The sequence below is a fragment of the Spodoptera frugiperda genome, chromosome 18 (genome assembly GCF_023101765.2).
Source record: "Spodoptera frugiperda isolate SF20-4 chromosome 18, AGI-APGP_CSIRO_Sfru_2.0, whole genome shotgun sequence".
In the NCBI taxonomy this organism is placed as follows: domain Eukaryota; kingdom Metazoa; phylum Arthropoda; class Insecta; order Lepidoptera; family Noctuidae; genus Spodoptera; species Spodoptera frugiperda.
The window spans coordinates 4372856-4396830 of NC_064229.1; the positions used below are offsets into that span (position 1 = coordinate 4372856).

Consider the following 23975-nt stretch of genomic DNA (forward strand, 5'->3'; position numbering starts at 1 on the left):
TTCCGCGACACACGACGCGGCGATTGTCGCGCTGCTACAATCGAGTAGCAGCGCCTCTAGCATGGCTTGAAACTAGGTCGAGTTCCTCGTCAAATCAATAAAATGAGAAGCATCGATAACATAATAATTACATTTAGTAATGTCTCACGAAAGATACAATAAAATATAGTTTTTATGTTTGATTTTTATACAGTACTCAGGCAAACTCGGCGAACTCTGTTTCGCCACCAATGATTTTCCCTGTTTTCCTGCTTTTCTCTTAATTTTTTCCTGATTTTTCTTTGCTATAAACCTCACGGAGCCCGAGACCTTTCCAACGAATGCAAAACCGTGCAAATCGGTTCGTGCATTCTGGAGTTATAACGTCAGGAAGGAAAACCCGACTTATTTTTATATAATAGATGAGTAGCACATTATAAAATTTTTAGGATACCTACCTACAGTTTTTTGTTTTGTTATAGATTTTCTGTCAATTTCTGTCAATTTTGTGTGAATTTTAAATAAGTATGATATATTATAAACTGGTTTTTTACTTTTTTTTACTCTATTTAATAATTGGGTGCAGTGTTTAATAGTTTTTTACTCAAAATATTAAAACAGTGTTAGGGTCTTTAGTATCAATAAATTTCACAAATATTTTATTTTTAATAACAATTATGTGCCAATATATACTACATCTTCGATACTATAAATTAGTTTTTATTAGATTTTCTGTTTTTTTTTTGTTTCTTGTACATAGCTATAGTTTTGTTATTTTAAGTTATAAATGTTTTAGTCTTACTTTTAATTTTTATTTAGCCTAAGTACGTTTGTATGTTTTAGGTATCAATATCTTACTTCTGAACTCAAAAAATGCATATAAAAGGTTTTTTTTAATCAACTATCTACCTGGCAAAACACACTAAAGTTATAATCGAATAACGAATGCGACTGTAGACGACCATGAAAAAAGTACACAGTGCAATATTTTCAGTCAATGCATTTTTCCTCGATAAGGAAAGAAATACAAGGTCGTATGAGCACACAATCTTATCAATACCCAATAAAAGCTGAAACCGATGCAGCTGATTCATTGCTCATGAAAAAATAAATGAAAAAACTTCGAATAATAATCATGAATAAACAGAGTTGGCGTTAGAGAGGGATAGACGATACGCCAACATTGGGACCAACAAATTAAACCAATTACTTGCAACCAATTGTATTCCCCCTTTGCATTTCAATTGAGGATTGGGCATAGTTCGTTTTGTTTATAAACATATCATAAATTTAAGATATAAACAGAGGCAGACAGTGAAGTAATCGACGCATAATTTCCTTGTATTGAGTCGGTTCGGGTTGTTGTACACTCGGGGCTTTCCAAGAACGGTCACACACACACACGTGTCCAACGTTTGCACGCACACACACGCGGCCGCGTCTTGCAACTGTCGGCGCGCGCGCAACTCCGCAGTGTTCGTTCCGAGTTCCTCAGTTAATGAACTAGAATCAGTTTATTTATCGTTTTCTGTTTATTTCTCTGCTGTTTTTGTTGGATTTTTTTGGATTTTGTTACCTTTGGGTGAGTATTTTTTATTCTTTTATTAGTTGTTCTAAGTTATTTCTCTTAGATTCCGTTTTCAGTGTGTAAATTCAGTTTTTAATGGTAATTTGTATGGTCTCACGTGTTTCATGTTATATTGTCACTTCTTGTGAATGTTTTTGCCCTTCAGTGAAATAGTAATTACTGTGTTGTTTTTTTTTTAATTTACGACGTACATAGATATTTTATGTTCTGAATTTCCGATAGTTTCGTTTTGGTAGGTACTATATTTTGCAGTTTCAAGTTATACTGTATAACATTAAAATGTGATTGGTTTGAACCAAAATATGTTTTATGTATGTTTCGAATTCAGTTTTTATTGTAATATGTAAGGAAGTTTCTGGTATTTGAGAAATTTCTAGTATAATGTTTAGTTACCCACACTTTAAATTCGTATTGTTTGAAATTAGTTTAAACTGGTTTCTCCTTAAGCGTCTGTTTTTGTAAGTCTAATTGTCCGACATTTGTATTATTTCCCATACGAAGTTATTCAAAATATAATGTCAGCTTAGCTAACAAAAACTTAATCAGATTATTATGATAAAGGCCATTGCTAACGTAGCATAGATACATTTCCGGAGCTGCGGACTACCTAGCGGGTTTACCGGAGCTCCGACTCGAAAAGCAGGAGAAGGAACGGGGTGGTTTTTAGTCAGTAAGAGTCTGACACTCCCTCTAAGGCGGGGAGAAGTCATTGGATGATTTTCCCCCCTCAAAAAAAAAAACTATTGACTGCCCATAGTTATGAGCCCCGATTCTAACTAGATATTAGACAAAAAGATGCGTGCAAGTTCTTTAACAAAACAAACATTTTTACCGATTTCCCAAAAAGGAGGGGGTTCTCAATTCGGTCAGTATGTTTTTTTTTATATATATTTACACCGATTATATAAGTTACATCTAGTTTGAATATATGTAGTTTTATATGTATGTATGTATGTATAATAATGCAGTTTGTTTATTTGTTTATCACACATAACGTACGTATTATTATCAGTATCTTCCGCCGGCGTTTTAAGTCCTACGAGATATCAATATTATCTAAACAAACAATAACATTGTTATCTAAACAGTTGTTATTACTTCGGGAAAATATCTGTACATAACTAGATACCTCTTTAGACATAGTTTGGAAAATGATGACCAGCACAAGAAGCTGTCAATGTATTCTTTAATAGCTACTTGAGTTCGCGTGAGACAAAAAGTAGCCTAAAAATTACAGTTACTCTCGTAAATTAATGGAGAAAAGCTCTACTTGTTTTAAGTCACAGTGGGACTCTTTATCATGAGCAGCGTGCGCAGACGCGGCTACGTTGCGCAGCCTACTGAAGTACTAAATAAGAGCCTACCAATATTAGTATTTAATATGTCTCACGAAAGTTATTATACAAATATAGCCTATGTCTGTTTGTTATTCCAGACCAAAATCTAGCCCTATTCCATTCAGATCCAATCAGCCATTTTGACGTGGTTGAGTAACAAACATAGTTTCGGATTTATAATTGCACTATTATGATGCATTTCTTGTTTTATGGTATTTCCAACTTCTGCTAGTCGATATGAAAATAGCTTTCAGAATAAAATTCGATTCATATCACACCTCATATTAATAGCATGTTTTAGGAAACAGTGAATAAAGTAATCTAAGAAAAGGAGGTTCCGACCAGGCGTGGTGATCTTGTCTTTGTGCCCAACTGGTGTTCGTTTTCTATCCATGTTTATTCGCGTTAACTTCAATATGTGCGATGTAGGTTTTATAGTGTCATCCATTGATTCGTTCGAGGTCGATCGTAGGTATATGTGCGACTTCTGTCATCTGTCACTTGTCATGTGTCGCTACACTGTGACAGTCCACTGCTGGACTGGACAATGAGACTCCTCTACATAAGAGTGGTTTGCTAACTTACGATACAATACGACCTTCAAACCTTCAAGAAAAGAGCATACTCCTTTTTTAAAAAAAGGCGGCAACGCACCTGTGACTCCTCTGGTGTTGCCGGTGTCCATGGGCGGCGCTGATCGCTTACCATCAGGTGACTCGTTTGTTAGTTTACCTCCTATTCCATAAAAAAAAAACTTAGGGTCGGAGATCGCAGTTTAAAAGGTTCAGATTTATCAGAAAGTTCTGCTGTTCTCAGTCAGTTGGCTCTTGTAATACCCGCAAAAAGAAAATGCATTTACACAATACTACGAAAGTCATACACAATACTATGTATAATTATATTATTAATAGGTTTCATTGAATGACTGACTAAACAATTAGGTAACAGGAACATTGTAAAAACCCATTGGTTTTAGTGGTTATTTACATCAATCGATCAAACAATTTTATTTGCTACGTACGTAGTGTTGGTTGTTTATTTCATGATATGATTGTTTATCCTTTGTGAATAAAACCCATAGGTATTTTCAGAAAAAATGTTATTTAAATATTTTTGTAACGTTTTCCCAACAGTAATTTAATCGAATGAATATTTACTGGTATGTACCATCCTACCCTTTTATACTCATACGCTTAATCAGATTTTTAAGAGTGCTACTACGTTTTTTTAAATGTCGCGATATCTTCCACACATAGCTTGAACAAGCCAAATAGGATGAACGCTAAAAGACTAGAACCCACTTGGCCATTTCAAAATAACTGTTCGTCTGTAGAATCCTAGAAAAAAAGAAATACGATATTTTAAATTCCGAACGTCCGCCATTGTTCTCAAATTGATTGACACTAGCCTAGCGTACATATATCTGATTACGGAAATATTTACTTTATACCGTTCACAATAAAATTCATAATTCGAAATACGTACGGTATTGAAATATTTATTAAAAAAAATTTAATCCAAACTTGTTCTCTCTCTTTGTCAACGGATACCATTCGTTCGAGTATTTTCTTTTATAAAATATTCAGTTCTGATTTCAACAAATAGTCCGCTATCGGAACCTTTATTGCAGTGTTCAATTTATCTTTATTCATATAGTTTTTAATTATTTCCCCTTGCATTTATTGTTACTTAATAAGTATGAATTACAATTTAATAATCCTCGAAGCCAAAGGTTTAGATACAGGTTCATAAATATCTACCAAATAACCGCTTTTCAGCAGTTTAATAATAGGTAGTTGAGCTATGTGATGGGATTAAGGCCATTTTATTGCCTTACACTGAACACATAGTTATAGCAAAATACTGTAGTACCACAGTATCATAGAAAATTAAATGAGCACTAGAGGCCCAAATCCCTTCCCCGTAAACCGGACAACGCACTTGTAACTCCTCTGATAATGCGGGTGCAGTGAGCAGCATCTAATGTCTATCATCAAGCGATATATCTGTGATCTGCTCATTTGGAATCTCATCTTTAGAAATCTTGTTACCCGACTGCCAAGGAAGGGTTATTACCGTAATGCTCATCATGATTATCAGCCGGAAGACGTCCATTGCTGGACAAAGGTCTTCCCCTTAGTCCTCCACTTTGCAGACTACTTGTCACTAGCATCCACTGACTCCCCGCGACTCTATTGATATCATCGGCCCACCTAGTGGGAGGTCTGCCCAAGCTACATCTTCCGATCCGCGGTTGCCACTATTGAGTGGCAGTGGCCACTGGGCCAAGAAGGTGCAATCACCTTCAGTCCTTTGAGCGACGTGGTCTGCCTATTGACATTTCAGGTTGCATATTTTGAGAGCTATATCTGTAACTTTGGTTCCCATACATACATATCGTCATGCCTTTAATCCCCGAAGGGGTAGGCAGAGGTGCACGTTATAGTACGTAATACCACTGTACAATCTACGATGTTGTAAGTCCCATGTAATAGGGGGTGAGCCTATTGCCATATACCGGGCACAATTCCAGACTCCGTGCTTCTACTGAGAAATTTTCGAAAATCCGAAAAAAGCCTAGCAATACTTTGCCCGACCCGGGAATCAAACCCGAGACCCCTTGTCTAGCAGTCGCACTTGCGACCACTCGACCAACGAGGCAGTCAAACAGACAGTCTGACATAATGACAGACTATTGTTTATTTCTTACTTTGTTGACGTTTAAAAAGTACCTACATAAGTGTATGATTTAATTGGAATAAATAAATCTTTGCGAAAAAAAATACATAATGCGAAGTAAATATGCTATGTATTTTTTATCAAAAACGAATCAATTTATTCGTCTTTCGATACGAAACTAGCGTCGAGTTTTCAACGTTTACTTTACGATGTAAAATTTGAATTTTATATGAGCAACTCGAAGTGACGTGACACTGATTTGAATACATTTTCATGCACATATATTCTTTTTTTTTGTTTCTTTTTAACGTGACTAAAACTTCTATAGAAGACTTTGTGTTCTTACATTAAAGAAGATAGTGGATGTTTCATAAGTTTTCAATAACAATTTTTTTAACAATTAGGGTGGTTGAAAACGATTTGTCGATATGTTAATTATCCTTCAATTTAAGTTCTTTTCATACCCAGAAGAATAGCCATAGGTGAGCCACTTTTTACTAGTCATCTTATGAATTGAGGGTGCGGGTTCCAAACCTACCAACGGCAAGTACCAATGTGACATTTTCCAAGTTATATGTACTTTCTAAGATTATTTAGACACCACTGACAAACGGTGAAGAATTATAAGTCTGAAATCGCCAACCCACATTGAGCAAGCGTGGTGATTAATGGTCAAACCTTCTCTGTATAAGAAGATGCCTTCACCTGTTTGGGAGCGTTCCCTTTATACCCTGTATAATATCAACAAAAACAATCGTCAATGAATCAAGAACACACTAAATACGCAAATAACTGACTAAGACAAGAATATTATTCATAAACAAAATTACATTATTTCCTTTGAAGGTTTTCCTCATGACACCATTTAACGTCATTAATACCAACGTATTAGAGGTTAGTTTTACGCACAAACAGACAAAAATGACACCTACATTAATATATACCTAAAACTGAAGAGTTTGTTTGTTTACTTGTTCTCCAGAACCAGAACTACTGGTTCGAATTGAATACTAGGGATGATGACGGGGTATGCAAATTAAAAATCTATTTAGTCCGTCAGTTAGGTTATGAAAACATAATATCAGACACGTATTTTTTTACTTTGTCATATACAAAACAATACTTTGATAAAACGGATCAACGCAGAGGAGTGGGAGCAAATACGTCATTTCTACGTATAAAATGTACCTAGAAGTAACGTCACGCGTCATTTCAAATCAATATATCTTCGAAAGCATTTGTTGCCATAGGAAAATAAAAATACATGTCTAATATTTTAAAATGATCTACAAGACGGACATTAAAATTTCAAATAAAAAATAACCTATAAGACGGACATTAAAATAAAAATTAGTCATCTACCCTATACTTTTTATATTCGATAGTCTATTTAACGAGGAAGGTACACACATAAAACATCATGTTATGATCAATAGGAGCTAAAAAGCGGGTGAAACCGCAAGGAGAAGTTAGTTAGGTATAAGGAAAATTTTACACAAAAATATTTCAAAGTTGACATTTAACTAGAATCGGTTATGATATGACCTGGCATCGACTTGCTTTAAGAGTTTAAGGAAAATAAAAGGATGTTTCTATGTTAAGAGACCTACTTTTACTTGGTTGGGGAAGCATAGTGGTTAGTATTGATATATGCAATCGATGCAATTTATGTGCAATTGTACCTATAGTACCTAAGTGGGCTGTTTGATAGTGTTTGGTGTGTAATGGTAAATGGAAGTAATAAAGCATTGGTTCTTTTGCGTGAATCTATGATAGTTTAACTTATTAAACTTCGAAGGAACATTCGAATAGCAATGGAAGAAAAACTAAACACGTTATCGTAACCTAGTGAGTCGGCTGGAGCTAGGTACAACTTCGAAGAAACATAGATAGTATAGAAGAAAAAAAACTAACAAAATATTATCTTGAGTCGTATCCATTTGGTCCGGGGCTTCAGCTCGAAGCAGGAATAGGAACGGGGTGATTTTTAGCCTCACCTCACTCAAGACGAGAGAAATTAGGTACCATACATATTTGATGATTTGCCCCTTTCACAAAAAGCCTAGTGTGTATTTTACTTTTATTTTCGCCTAAGTTTTAAGGGTTAAAGTAATTTTAGATACCTAACCCTAATCTTTCTTTTGTTTTAGTGTCAGGATGACACCGAAATCGAGCAGTTGTTGCGGCATCAACCTCCGCCCGCTATGTTTCATGATTGGATACTTGCATCTGGTAAGTTTTTTTTTATATGCAACGTCACGCCTTTTATCCCCGAAAGGGTAGGTAGAGGTGCACATTACGGCACGTAATGCCGCTACAATGTACACCCACTTTTCACCATTTGTGTTATAAGTCCCATGTAATAGGGGGTGAGCCATACATTGGGCCCAATTTCAGACTCCATGCTACTACTGAGAAATTTTACCGAAAAAAGCCCAGCCATACTATACGGGGGCCAGCCCGGGAATCGAATCAGAGACTTCGCACTTGCGACCACTCGCAGTTTTTTTTATAAACTTTCACTGAACAATCACACATACATACATACATACACACAATAGTTGTTATATTATATACGATAATATAATTATATTATATGAAACTAAAACCACAAAGTGAAGAAAGTTGCTAAGTATATGTTTCTTTTTTATGCAGTAATCGGTTACTTTTACTTATACCTTGATAATTTAACATAGTATAACAATAGTATGATGACTTTTAAATTCTAAAAGAGTCGACAGACTTAGCCCGCTAACTTCTAAACATAGAGTTGAACATTAGGCAAAGGTACTCAGATACTTTTTTTAGAACTAGAAGTAAATCCAATTGCAATAGGAAACATCACAGATATTATATGAGATTGTTTTATTATTTACAAGTTGAAACCTATAACACATCTAAGTCTTTGACTGCCAATAGAAAACTTTTGAAGGCAAATCCTCCGCTAACGTCGGTCACCGGTGACCACCACGGCGTCCAATGTGTTAAATGCCATGTGAGGCTAAAGACCGGAGCGGAGTATTTGGCTTCAACAGATTTTTGTTGGCAGTCAAAGTCTTAAAATTACATTTAACCTCTGGTATTCGCGAACGCATATCTACGTCAGAGATAATAAGAAAAAACGTGTTTTATATTGTATCTACCGACAGACAAGAGGTTAATGATCTGGTATGAAACCTAAAACTCTTCGGTTAAATACATATAAAAACACACTTGTTATTGACCGGAGCTAAAACTACATAATTACATTAACTGCTAACTATAGATACGAATCTATAGTTACAGAATAGCTTAGCTTAGAATGTACGAGCATTCGATGTGAGCTCCATTGCATTCTCATCCGTCATTGGTCATTTGTATACTTTTCGAACCAGAGTTTTGGTAAACCCTCTAAGGGTTTACCAACCGGAGTCCGGTTCGAAAAGCAGGAGTAGGAACGGGGTGATTTTAGTCATAAAGCGTCTGACACTCCCTCTCCCCTCACCCAAGGCGGGAGAAGTAAAAAAAAATACGTCTTTGGTCGCGATATCCTCAAAACCAATGATAAGGTTCTAAATTGTTCTTTGGAATTGGAAGTTATGGAATAGCCTTGCTGTTATCCATGTCCTGTTATCATAATCCATACACAATAACAAATACTTTGTTTTAATATTAGTATCGTATTGTATTGTTTTAGCATAACTATTAATATCAGTAATTCTATACGAAGGAATGCCAATAATTTGCCATGAAAATAGAATACGTGTAGTCTTTTGTTTTGCTTCGAATTTGCATACAAAGATTAAAATGTAACAAACATTGTTTTATGTGGGTTAGAATTCCATGAGTGAATTCTGTTTATATTTATACTATGACTAATAATAATAGATTAATATTTAGTAAATAACTAGTTTTAGGTAGCATTTTGTAGAAGTATTACGTAATAATTCAAGTAAGTAATTCTTCTTCTTTCAAAAATACGTTTGACTCACATTAGGATTGTGTCCTGTGTCGTGGATTTTTTTAAGGGGAGAAAATCATCCAATTTCTTCTCCCGCCTTGAGCGAGGCAAGAGGGAATGTCAGACTCCTACTGACCAAAAACCACCACGTTCCTACTCCTGCTTTTCGAACCGGAGCCCCGGTAACCCGGGTGAAGCTCGGTGGTCGTTCTGAGGTGTAGCTTCAAATGAAGAAGAAGGAGGTAGAAACTCCATTCGTTACCTAAAAAAAAAACATATTTTTCATCTGCGTCAATAATATTACAAATCTCTACGTAACCGCCTTTCATTATTAAATTAGTTCTCCCGAATCAAATAAAGAACGTAACCTTTAAAGTCAAAGTCAAAACATTAGTTTTAATTAAAACAGTTGGAAGGAAAGCCTTTAAGGGAGTAAGAGGCGTGTTTAGGTCATTTTGAGGTCACGCCAAATTTAATTAATTCAACCCACAACTAGTTAGGGGGGAGGCAGAGACAACTCGTCTTTGGACTTGGACCGTTTGAGACTCAATTGACCCATTCGATCAAGTGTGTAATGATAGCTATTAGCCTATCGGATAGGCCTAGCAAATTTGTCAATAATTATATGATGCCCGTTCCGATTCAACGCTCCGAAACGATCGAACGCGAAACGTTGATACAGTTAATTGTGCTAATACTAGGATTTGCTCGTGGCTTCGTATGCTTATCATCATCAGCATCAGTCGAGAGACGTCTACTGCTGAACAAAGGCCTCCCCCTAAGTCCTGTATGCTTATAGACATCTGGATTTATTTCTATATTGAAAGAATTTACCCTGAAGTCCCCAAGATCTTTCTTGGGGACTTCAGGGATTTTTTTCTTTGAAATGTCACCTTTCTTACACCAACAATTATGGTTTTATAACGTCTGTCTGACAGTCACTCACTCCTCTATCACTAATAAAAACTAAGGAAAAAAGCTGATATAACTCGTTTCATACAAATCCGAGTAGGGATGTCTCAAGACATCTTCTTTTACTTCACTCCCCAAGTCATCATCATCATCAGCCGAGAGACGTCCCTAGTCCCCCACGTAGAACGACCTCCCAAGTAACCAAAAGTAAATGAAATGAAAAAAAGTTTATTGGTTTTAAAAATACATCGTAGAAAAAATGTTGTGATTGGAGCCTCCTGTTAAGCAAGGAAAAGCCTGTATTAGAAGACCCCGCTCTTCCATTACGTTATCTATACTTCTATACTAATACATAAAGCTGAAGAGTTTGATTGTTTGTTTGTTTGTTTGAACGTGCTAATCTCCGGAACTACTGGTCCGATTTGAATAATTATTTTTGTGTTGAATAGTGCATTTATCGAGGAAGGCTATAGGCTATAAAACATCACGCTATGCCCAATTGGAGCTAAGCAGAGCAAGTGAAACCGCGCGGAAGTAGCTAGTCTTATATATAAAAATGAATCGCTAAAATCGTTGGTAAGCGCATAACTCGAGAACGCGTGGACTAATTTGTCCAATTCTTTTTTTATAATATTCGTCGAAGTTCAAGGATGGTTTTTACGGCGAGAAAATATCAAATAATTGACGGAAAAGCCCTAAAAACAGCCCTTTTCTTTATCCCATACAAACGTTTTCTAACTAATACGTAGAGTCAATTTGAGCTTTATTGCTATTGGATAAAGTTCATATTGCTATTGGATATTAAAAAACAAATGCTATTGGATAAGTGTGCGTTGGAGACTTGGAGCACAGAATCCCTACTAATATTATAAATGCGAAAGTAACTGTCTGTCTGTAATTACGCTTTCACGCTTAGGCTTTCACGCTTCACGTTAACCAGTGAACCGATTTTGATGAAATTTGGTACTGAGATAGAATAGACCTTACTTAATACAATAAAAATATTGCAAAAAAATAGCGGAGAATGGGTAAAAATAGGGGATAAATGGTCATATGGAAATTCGTCATTTTAAAAGCTGTAACAGTAAAACTTTGTATTTAGATACTTAATGAGGAACGAAAGAATGGTCTACTTTTTATTGCAAAAAAATTGGGGAAGAGTGGGTAAAAATAGGGGATGAATGGTCATATGGAAATTCATCATTTTTAAAGCTGTAACAGTGAAATTTTGTTTTTAGACACTTAATGAGGAGCGAAAGAACATAGGCTACTTTTTAATAAAAAGGGTAGAAGGCGTAGAATGTTTGATAGAGGAGATTAATGTTTGCTTGAAAATTCGTCATTTTCGTTAATGCGTTGCCTGTGGCTTCACTCGCGTTCGATTTTTATTTAAATACACATATACTTATTTAAATCGCCAATATCCCTACTACCATACTAATGTTATGAATGCGAAAGTAATCCTGTTTGTGTTGAGGTTACGCTTGCACGAATGTTTTTTTTTTTGGAATATAACAACGAAACAATGTATTTTTTTATTGATAAGCAATATATAGGAAATTAAAGCATAATAATATAGATAACCTTAGCTACTTTTCATCATGATTATAAAATGATGAATCGGCGGTCGTGGTTTCTTAGGAATACATATCTTTAAAAATGCTAACAGTAACATATTCTAGAGTAATTCACATTTTAGATGACATACGGCAGCATTTTGACTACTAACACCACTACGCGGACGAAGTCGCGGGCAAAAGCTAGATTCGATAAATTTTCATTTGTACATGTCAAATATTTGGTGTTTCTAAATTCAAATTCTCTAAATAATGATTGACATTTATGCATAAACTATGAAAAGGGTGAATAAACAATTGTCTGTATTTTTTTTAATCTATTGAAAACTAGCTGACCCAGCGAACTTCGTACCGCTTTCGCGTAGCAATGATGCTCTACTTTATTTTGTATAGCTGAGCTATCTTAGGTATGAGTCCCAATTCAATTTGAACAGGAATCTATTAATCCTTCATATAAAAATGAATTCATAATTTCCTGATCTCACTATACCTGAAAAGAAATTTACTAATGTAATAGAAAACAAAATATATTTTCATAATAGTGTTTATTCCATAGGATTCAATAATTTCAATACTATTTTTACAAATCGCTATTGAAGAACTTGGCATTTTTAAGTAAACACTGAGTTAAATACCACGCACGCTCTTTATCAATTGTTGGCTCATTAAAATGTCCAGCATTTTGTCCTGCAGGCGCCTTATCGGCTCTGATGACAATTTTGTGATTATCTAATGGCATGCGGTCTAATGCATTTGTGAATAATGCAACTAATTCATTGTGTTGATTTGATGGAAAAATGTTTGAAGTTGTTCATCACAATGGATCTTTTTACTGAGTTTTTGTGTGCGCAACGCTGATCGACTTCTCTTGCTGAATTGTCCATAAAATATATTTGCAAAAATGTATAGTCTTCAACAGGCACTGGCAATAAGGAACCTGTTTGATGATATATTTGAATCCCTGAATCTGCAAGAATATAAATATGTATACAGGTAATTGTATAGCAAATTGTACCACCATGTGGCTCGCAAAATACTGCCACAATACTTTACATCATTTCAAATTAAAACTACTTTAAACCTCGACATTAAACAGCCATCCACGGAAGCTTTAGGCAGTAGGCTTTACCAAGAACACCTTGCTCATGCCACTATAAAATACAACATGTTATAAAATGGTGCTGATTAAGTCTTCGGATTAAAGACTATTATTATGTATTTGACTTATTGTTTACAAAATAAACACATCACTGACTCGACATATTTTGCACCAACTACATGGTTTTAAAACTAAAAAAAAACGTTTGCCATTATACTTACTAAAAGTAGACATAAAATTGTCTCGTATAACTTTTGTTGCCCCAAATGATGTCATTTGAAAGCAATTATTGTACTGCTAGATATCGAGTCAAAAAATTAACCAATGAATGTAGTGGCTCTGGTGGCGGTACCAATGGCGTCAATTTGACTTGGCCGCTGGCGCAACACAATCCAGAGGCTTCATTTTTGAATTTCAATCCCAATGTGGACACACAATGTTCATTAGTCCAATAGCAACAATTTGCTCTGAACTGTAATCAATTGCTACATTATAACTGAATGCAGCTTTGTGGGGATTAAACACAACATTTCTATCTTGATATCGATTCAGTTCAAGTTCATTTCGCGCTTCGCGTTGCTCATCAGTTTGATTTGCTCTTATTTCTTTGACTTGCCGTATTTCGAGTTCTGCGGCCTAAGCTTGTACGTCTGGTTGGTAGCATTGTTAAAAACGAAATTCCAACTGAAAATAAAAAGCTCTCATACATTTTCTGCATAACCATGTATACCAAATTGTAGTATTGTGTAGTCACCAAAAGTTACTAAAAATCAATATGAAGATGTGAACTTACCTTGATTAACAAACACTTATTAGCAAGTAAAAATCTTCTTAGTCTTTAACACTCGAAAAAATATTAAAATAATCTTTCAGAAATATTGAAAAATATACATTTAATTTTGCATATTTTAAAAAACGCGCAATACGAATGTCAATGTCATTCACACCAATAGACTATATTGAAAGAGCATCGTTTGTTCGAAAACGTGAATAGAAACTTTAATTTACACAAAATAAATTTCTGAACACACGCGTAACTGTTGATAATTTGTCATTATTTCTGATCGCACGCATAATTAATATTTGAGGAATTTCTATTAATGCTTAATGCACTTTTCAACATTTTCAATAGATTAAAAAAAATACAGACAATTGTTTATTCACCCTTTTCATAGTTTATGCATAAATGTCAATCATTATTTAGAGAATTTGAATTTAGAAACACCAAATATTTGACATGTACAAATGAAAATTTATCGAATCTAGCTTTTGCCCGCGACTTCGTCCGCGTAGTGGTGTTAGTAGTCAAAATGCTGCCGTATGTCATCTAAAATGTGAATTACTCTAGAATATGTTACTGTTAGCATTTTTAAAGATATGTATTCCTAAGAAACCACGACCGCCGATTCATCATTTTATAATCATGATGAAAAGTAGCTAAGGTTATCTATATTATTATGCTTTAATTTCCTATATATTGCTTATCAATAAAAAAATACATTGTTACGTTGTTATATTCCAAAAAAAAAACATCCGTGCAAGCGTAACCTCAACACAAACAGGATTACTTTCGCATTCATAACATTAGTATGGTAGTAGGGATATTGGCGATTTAAATAAGTATATGTGTATTTAAATAAAAATCGAACGCGAGTGAAGCCACAGGCAACGCATTAACGAAAATGACGAATTTTCAAGCAAACATTAATCTCCTCTATCAAACATTCTACGCCTTCTACCCTTTTTATTAAAAAGTAGCCTATGTTCTTTCGCTCCTCATTAAGTGTCTAAAAACAAAATTTCACTGTTACAGCTTTAAAAATGATGAATTTCCATATGACCATTCATCCCCTATTTTTACCCACTCTTCCCCAATTTTTTTGCAATAAAAAGTAGACCATTCTTTCGTTCCTCATTAAGTATCTAAATACAAAGTTTTACTGTTACAGCTTTTAAAATGACGAATTTCCATATGACCATTTATCCCCTATTTTTACCCATTCTCCGCTATTTTTTTTTGCAATATTTTTATTGTATTAAGTAAGGTCTATTCTATCTCAGTACCAAATTTCATCAAAATCGGTTCACTGGTTAACGTGAAGCGTGAAAGCCTAAGCGTGAAAGCGTAATTACAGACAGACAGTTACTTTCGCATTTATAATATTAGTAGGGATTCTGTGCTCCAAGTCTCCAACGCACACTTATCCAATAGCATTTGTTTTTTAATATCCAATAGCAATATGAACTTTATCCAATAGCAATAAAGCTCAAATTGACTCTACGTATTAGTTAGAAAACGTTTGTATGGGATAAAGAAAAGGGCTGTTTTTAGGGCTTTTCCGTCAATTATTTGATATTTTCTCGCCGTAAAAACCATCCTTGAACTTCGACGAATATTATAAAAAAAGAATTGGACAAATTAGTCCACGCGTTCTCGAGTTATGCGCTTACCAACGATTTTAGCGATTCATTTTTATATATAAGATGTTGAAAAGTGCATTAAGCATTAATAGAAATTCCTCAAATATTAATTATGCGTGCGATCAGAAATAATGACAAATTATCAACAGTTACGCGTGTGTTCAGAAATTTATTTTGTGTAAATTAAAGTTTCTATTCACGTTTTCGAACAAACGATGCTCTTTCAATATAGTCTATTGGTGTGAATGACATTGACATTCGTATTGCGCGTTTTTTAAAATATGCAAAATTAAATGTATATTTTTCAATATTTCTGAAAGATTATTTTAATATTTTTTCGAGTGTTAAAGACTAAGAAGATTTTTACTTGCTAATAAGTGTTTGTTAATCAAGGTAAGTTCACATCTTCATATTGATTTTTAGTAACTTTTGGTGACTACACAATACTACAATTTGGTATACATGGTTATGCAGAAAATGTATGAGAGCTTTTTATTTTCAGTTGGAATTTCGTTTTTAACAATGCTACCAACCAGACGTACAAGCTTAGGCCGCAGAACTCGAAATACGGCAAGTCAAAGAAATAAGAGCAAATCAAACTGATGAGCAACGCGAAGCGCGAAATGAACTTGAACTGAATCGATATCAAGATAGAAATGTTGTGTTTAATCCCCACAAAGCTGCATTCAGTTATAATGTAGCAATTGATTACAGTTCAGAGCAAATTGTTGCTATTGGACTAATGAACATTGTGTGTCCACATTGGGATTGAAATTCAAAAATGAAGCCTCTGGATTGTGTTGCGCCAGCGGCCAAGTCAAATTGACGCCATTGGTACCGCCACCAGAGCCACTACATTCATTGGTTAATTTTTTGACTCGATATCTAGCAGTACAATAATTGCTTTCAAATGACATCATTTGGGGCAACAAAAGTTATACGAGACAATTTTATGTCTACTTTTAGTAAGTATAATGGCAAACGTTTTTTTTAGTTTTAAAACCATGTAGTTGGTGCAAAATATGTCGAGTCAGTGATGTGTTTATTTTGTAAACAATAAGTCAAATACATAATAATAGTCTTTAATCCGAAGACTTAATCAGCACCATTTTATAACATGTTGTATTTTATAGTGGCATGAGCAAGGTGTTCTTGGTAAAGCCTACTGCCTAAAGCTTCCGTGGATGGCTGTTTAATGTCGAGGTTTAAAGTAGTTTTAATTTGAAATGATGTAAAGTATTGTGGCAGTATTTTGCGAGCCACATGGTGGTACAATTTGCTATACAATTACCTGTATACATATTTATATTCTTGCAGATTCAGGGATTCAAATATATCATCAAACAGGTTCCTTATTGCCAGTGCCTGTTGAAGACTATACATTTTTGCAAATATATTTTATGGACAATTCAGCAAGAGAAGTCGATCAGCGTTGCGCACACAAAAACTCAGTAAAAAGATCCATTGTGATGAACAACTTCAAACATTTTTCCATCAAATCAACACAATGAATTAGTTGCATTATTCACAAATGCATTAGACCGCATGCCATTAGATAATCACAAAATTGTCATCAGAGCCGATAAGGCGCCTGCAGGACAAAATGCTGGACATTTTAATGAGCCAACAATTGATAAAGAGCGTGCGTGGTATTTAACTCAGTGTTTACTTAAAAATGCCAAGTTCTTCAATAGCGATTTGTAAAAATAGTATTGAAATTATTGAATCCTATGGAATAAACACTATTATGAAAATATATTTTGTTTTCTATTACATTAGTAAATTTCTTTTCAGGTATAGTGAGATCAGGAAATTATGAATTCATTTTTATATGAAGGATTAATAGATTCCTGTTCAAATTGAATTGGGACTCATACCTAAGATAGCTCACCTATACAAAATAAGGTAGAGCATCATTGCTACGCGAAGGCGGTACGAAGTTCGCTGGGTCAGCTAGTAAATTATAAATACCAAACATCTTCCCATAACCGGCTGCGTCAACTGTCGAGAGTTTCATACGCGTATTGATTGTCAATAATAATTATATCGAGACCGCATTCAAGCAAAGTAATCGAACCGATCAGTTACGCGTCACATTGACACAGCCGAATGCCCCAATATACTAATCTACTCTGATTATGAAAGGCTGGGCGATCCACACCCGCGGGAATTTCAGTTTCCAAATTGAGTTTTAGTGCAATCTGTTGGCTGGCAATTAAACTGTCAGATGTAATCAAAAACTAGTTTAGATTGTGAAAGTTTTTGTGTAAAAAATTTTTGTTTAGTGACCTGACTATAAAGGGTTGGGGTTTTTGGTGGGTTGTTTACAAAAATGCCTTGCATTTTTGTTTTAAAATTTGGAATATAAAATATTTATCGTCGTTCAATCACGGAAGTGGCTACAATGTCTTCACAAGCGTGAGATTTGTGAAATGTAACGTTTTCCGAGTTATATTTACGTAGGTTTTTAAACAATAGTTTGACCGTTCTCAACACCTCTTATGTACACCATCATAGGCGGTTTTCAAGAGAATTTAAATAAATAACTAACTCCTGTTATTTATAAAATCCATGAAGTAAATACAAATAGTAGATGTCATAACAGGATTTCCCCTAATATGACGTGTGACACTTTACGGGGAGCGCGGGACGTTACAAACCACGTCCCTCTCTATTTTCCATCATGCGGTCTCAAACTACAAAAACGTTGCCAATTGTCCACATTTTAATGTGCCAATTTCTGAGCGCTTATAACCTATCTACACCTTTTTACTTATAATATCATTGGGCAGGGCCAATTTGTTTTGTCACAGTACACAAACACATTATGGCATATCCTCCTTATACTGAACTTCATGGTAAAATCACATCATCATTCTTCCTTACTAAACCACATTCTAAAATACCTAGTCTCCGTTCTAAGAACTTACCATCTGCTGTTTAATTACAACGATGAAATAAAGGGCCGGATGTGGCATCGTGTATTGTTGTCCACGTTATACAGCGGGTATCGAGTTGCACCTGACGCATTATTCCGCGAACTTTGTACCGAGTTTTATGTTGCAAATAATGTACTCCCAACAAGGAAATGTCGGCCTTTTTATTAAAGTACAGTTACAGAATGAGAAAATGGATATTGGGAAAGGGGAAGTCCTAGACTTTTGACTGTAATAGGGAAATGAGAATTAAAAATCTATTCAGTCCGTCAGTTAGGTAATTAAAAAATGTTAGTCACGTATTTTTTATTTTCTTAGTAGAAACAAATAGTTTTGGAGATATGTATATCGATTTGAAATATCGCGTGGTATCTATCATTTCTAGGTGCTTCTTTTTTTTTAACACATTGATCGCCTTGGTGGTCACCGGTGACCGACGTTAGCGGAGGATTTGCCTTTAACACTTTTCTATTGGCAGTCAAAGACTTAATTTGTCTCAGAGACAACATAATAAAAAAAATTGCTACTAAGGGTCTAAACAGTATAGTAGTAGTCTACACATCAATTTGTATAACATTTTTGCCCTATGACAAATTTCTATGAGGATAAATAACAGGATATATTTCATACATCTAGAGAAAGGAGGAAAATACAGCGGTTTCTAATCACAAACACTCACTTATATGGCATATCATGACAGACTCGTATAAAAACATCTTTCAACTTCAAAATAAAAAATCCCGAGGCAATTTCTCATTTAACATTCTCAGAGGTCATATATTTGAAGCGCTGAATAATTATAGAAATAATTTCCTGTTTCGACGCGTTTGGTAAGGAGGAAATACTCAGACATATGGCTCATCTGCTTAGCCTACTTTTGTAGGACAAATGTTTGGGATGATGATGTTAAAAGGAATATTAAAGATTTACTATGTCATTTAATGATTACTTAGTAACGATTCAGGGCCGAAAACATTTTTTTTTTATGGTATGAGACGGGAAACGAGTAGACGGATTACCTGATCACACAACGAAACACAACGCAAGCAATGTTTTACATCGGTTTTCTGTGAGGCCGTGGTTCGATTTCCGAGTTGAGTAAAGTAGGTACTGCTAGGCTTTTTTCGGTTTTTCGAGAATTTTTCAGTTGTAGCACGGAGTCTAGAATTGTGCATACTGGGCACTTAAATAGGACTCAAAACACAAATGGTGAAAAGTGGGTGTATGTACATTGTACAGTGGCATTACGTACCATAATATACACCTCTGCCTATCACTTCGGGGATAAAAAGGCGTGATGATAATTAGATACTTACTTTAAATTAAATACTTTTAATTAAATGCAGAAAGTGCTTTGAGTCATCCAAAGCAACTCCTTAAGTATGTCAGTCAATTTTTCTAACCGCAAGCCCACTTCACGAATACTTATATATATCCAGTATATCATGGTCTCGCTTAGTATGGTCTTTCCTCACATTTGAGGGTCAGTTTACACTGGTTTGCATACCTTGATGTGTGAGTTGTGTACATAATAAGGTGACTAGAAAAAAAAAATGAATTTTGTATTTTATCCAGGAAAATGTAAATGAATCTAATGAGAGTGTTAATTTAACAAATCTTATTACTTTTTGTAAATATACAAAAAGTAATAAGATTTGTTTGTTAAAAAGCTGAAAAATTTGTTGTTTGTTTGTTTGTTTGTTTAAATGCGCTAATCTCCGAAACTACTGGCAAGAATTTAATAATTTTTTGTAGTATGTTTATCGAGGAAGGTTATAGGCTATAAAACATCACGCTACGATACACGATCAATAGGAAAAGCATCCTTAAAATTCGCATTATTAGCTTAATACCAACACTACACATATTAGGTATCTAATCATAATACAAACTAGCTAATATCTGTTTATTTGAAGCGGGCAAATCAACACTAATATTATATAACATGTAAGCAAATACATAACCAATATTGTTACTAAATAAACATATTATATTACAATCTGATGCCCGAGGCTTCGTTCACGCGGATAACGGAATGTATGACTAATAAAAGTAGCCTTAATAATTCAGCTACCTACCAATACAAGTCTAGTCAAAATTTATCTAGCCATTTCAGAGATCAGCCGGTACAAACAGACAAACCGACAGACAAAAATTTACAAAGTATGATTTTGGTATGTGTATCATATTATGTATAATTAATATGCACGTAAGAAAAGGCAGTGGTTCCAATTTATGTAGAAATCTATTTATTTAATATTTTTTCTTTATTTTCGTTTTAAGTTAGTTTTTATTCCTTTTTAGGTATTTTTAAGTTGTAAATAAAGTATTTATAATCACTTCATGATGAATAAAAATATATTGTCTGTGGTTCCAATATTTCAAACAGATACTACAATTTTATTTATTAGATAGTTTATATAACCAATATAGGTACTAAGAGACACCTATATTGATGAGAGATCTATATACTTAAACATAATAATTATATTATGTTATGTCCAGTTGTAGACACTTACTCATCAAGCTAACCAGATCCAGTATAAACTGTCCTTTGAATGTGTGGAGAGATCATACAAAGCGAGGTCATGATAAACTGTTTTTATATCGATTGATATGTAGTCCTGTATATAAACCATATCACATACACAGTTCAATACCTGTTTTGAAATACCGTGGGAAATAATAACATATAACTGTAATACTTCCTTGAGAGATTGTCGGGTTGGATAGGTAAAGAGATATTGTGGTTTTGAAGTTTCTGAAGAATGGAGTTTGGAATAGTAATGGGCTGATTTTTAGAAAGAGAGTCAATTACCTATAAGTATACCGAAACTAATGATTACATTGTAAATAGGTATCTACATTATATTGTAAGGGTAAGATATAGCTGGTCCTAAAATGTTTTAACACCATCTGTATTATGTTCAACAACCTATGGTCCACAATAAAGAATATTTGACTTGATTTGAAATGATTACTGATTAATGTTTGAACCTTCTGTGAGTAGAGGCCTTTGGTCAGCAGTGGCCTCTTTTAGGCTGTTAATGACAATGATACTGCAACTATTCAACTGGTAAGCAAACATACTTATGGATTATGAAAAGGAATTGATAATCATAGAAATGAGCTTGCTCTCGATCTCAGTGGAGTTAGAACAGGCGACTAAAAAGACATAATGTTCCACATTGTTCTTAGTGCGAATGTATAGTTTAAGTGTGGAAACTGTTTTGGATACTTATACATATAATACCTGTTTGTTTCCCAAATAAAAATAAAATAAGAACTCTGCTGGAAAGATTCATCGGGATAGTAGGGGACACCTAATTATTAGTGTCCAACTAAACTGAATTGCACCAAATCAGATCTTAAATCAAACAGAACAATGACTTATTGTTGAAAAAGAGATTGCCATGATGCAGCAAAATAGAATAAAAAACATAAAAATAGAAACATTGGTGCTTTTAAAGAGAATGGAATCATTACTTTTTAATAAATCTCCTTATTCATTGTAACATCTTCTTTTCAGCTACCCAAAAAAAATACAGTATAAACTCCTGATTCACATTTTAACTTTTTAATTATTCATGTGTATAACATGAATATCATTTACCCAGAGTTCATTGCACCGGACAGCCTGTATAATTATCTGTAGTCAGCTTAAACATGGCAATTATACGCTACTCAAAATGAGACAATAGAAAAATTATACGAGTTTGACATAAGATTTGACATAACTTGTATCTTACTATATAACTAACTATAACTTGTATCTATACATTGACTTTTGTGTTTATTGATTCGACAAACGTCCAAAATGCTATTTGTTTCAATTTACGCAACGTCACACTTTTTATCCTCGAAGAGGTAGGCAGAGGTGCACATTACGACATGCCGCTATACCTACAATGTACACCCACTTTTCACCATCTGTGTTGCAAGTCCCATGTAATAGGGGGTGAGCCTATTGCCTTATACTGGACACAATTCCAGACTCCATGCTACTACTGAGAAATTTCCGAAAAACCGAAAACATCCCAATAATACTTTATACGACCCGGGAATGGAACCCGAGACCCCCTGTTCGGCAGTCGTACCTGCGACCACTCGACAAACGAGGCAGTCGATTTATCTGGGGGCACGGCAGTGCCCCCGCCAAGTCGAGCGGCACGGCCGTACCATCCTTTTCTCGAAGCAATTCGGGCCTTTTTCGACCCCCTATAATTCGGTTGTGGATAAAGCAAGAAACCTGAATCTTCAGTAACTAATCCGGCATTGTATAAACACGGAATATTTAAAATTTCAGTCAATTTGAACCAGTAGTTTAAGAATGACAACTTGTTAAAGTTTCTAAATTTTGTCACTCACTGACTCACCGATCATCAAAAGTCCAAGGCACTTCTAGCAGACTTAGAAGCTTCATATTTGGAATACATATAGAGTTTAGTGTCTTAATCATGGGAAAACTTAAATATTTTGTAATTTCGGTCCAGTTTTCCAAATACACCAACTGCATCAATAACTTTGTAATCCCATATAAATATATGGGATTACAAAGTTATTTATGCAGTTAAAACTAAATTTGAAATTTTATTATTAATAGAGCTTATGTTCATCGCGAACAATTTCCCATATGTATAGCCTATGCTATAACTATACATAAAAGTCAGGGCCTAAGCCTAAGTAATGCGCTGATGGATATAGGTTCTGCAGTGTTCACATCCGGTCAAGCTTACGTGGCACTTTCGAGAGTTACAAGTCTGGGCGGTTTACATCTCATTAATGTCGACTTTGGAAGTATTAAAGCGCAGGAATCATCAATTTGTGAATATAACAGATTAAGAAGTATTTACCGTCCAGACTTGTCAAAAATTGAGACATCAAAGCCTCCGAGAAAAGCCCATAGAGACAGGGAGTGGGCTTTGAGAAAAACTGTGGCTGAAGCTCAAGAAGTAGTACCGGAAAAGAAAAAGAGGAAGACTACATATAAAAATAAGAAAATATCATAAGACCTTTAACAAAATTCGTTAGAAGTAGATGGTATCAAAAAGAAAGGCTCTACAAAAAGAAGTGAGATCCCATCAAAAACATCCTGTAAAAAACCCAAGTCTCGCAGCTCAGTCTTTCTACCGTCAAAAGTTGTGAGATCCATGTAATACCAAGTCGGTTAATCTATTTAGTGTCTACTTGAAGGACCTTCTGTCTTAAGTTATTACATAAGTTATTATCATGCCAATATTAAAAATATTTAACATTTTAAACAAATAGATCGACTTGGACATCGCATGAAAACAAAATGAATATTACAATATTATATTAGATTCTTTAGTCTCTCGCGCCTCACGCGATTGAAACTCTCGTTCCTGTTGGTCGCTGGCCCGTCGTGCTGTGTAGTGTGATACATACTAATAATCAAATCAAGCGATGTCCAAGTCGATCTATTTGTTTAAAACGTTAAATATTTTTAATATTGGCATGATAATAACTTATGTAATAACTTAAGACAG

General features: G+C 34.6%; 1 protein-coding gene across 1 annotated transcript in view; it reads left to right on the plus strand.

Annotated features, from left to right (window-relative positions):
- The first annotated feature begins 1395 nt into the window (after window positions 1-1395).
- LOC118277957 (uncharacterized) overlaps window positions 1396-23975 on the plus strand; it is a 36760-nt gene continuing 14180 nt past the window's right edge. Inside the window, exons 1-2 of the mRNA XM_035596997.2 lie at window positions 1396-1561; window positions 7734-7815. Of these exons, the coding sequence (XP_035452890.2) occupies window positions 7741-7815 (75 nt within the window). The 5' untranslated portion in view covers window positions 1396-1561; window positions 7734-7740. The remainder of the gene's footprint in view (window positions 1562-7733; window positions 7816-23975) is intronic.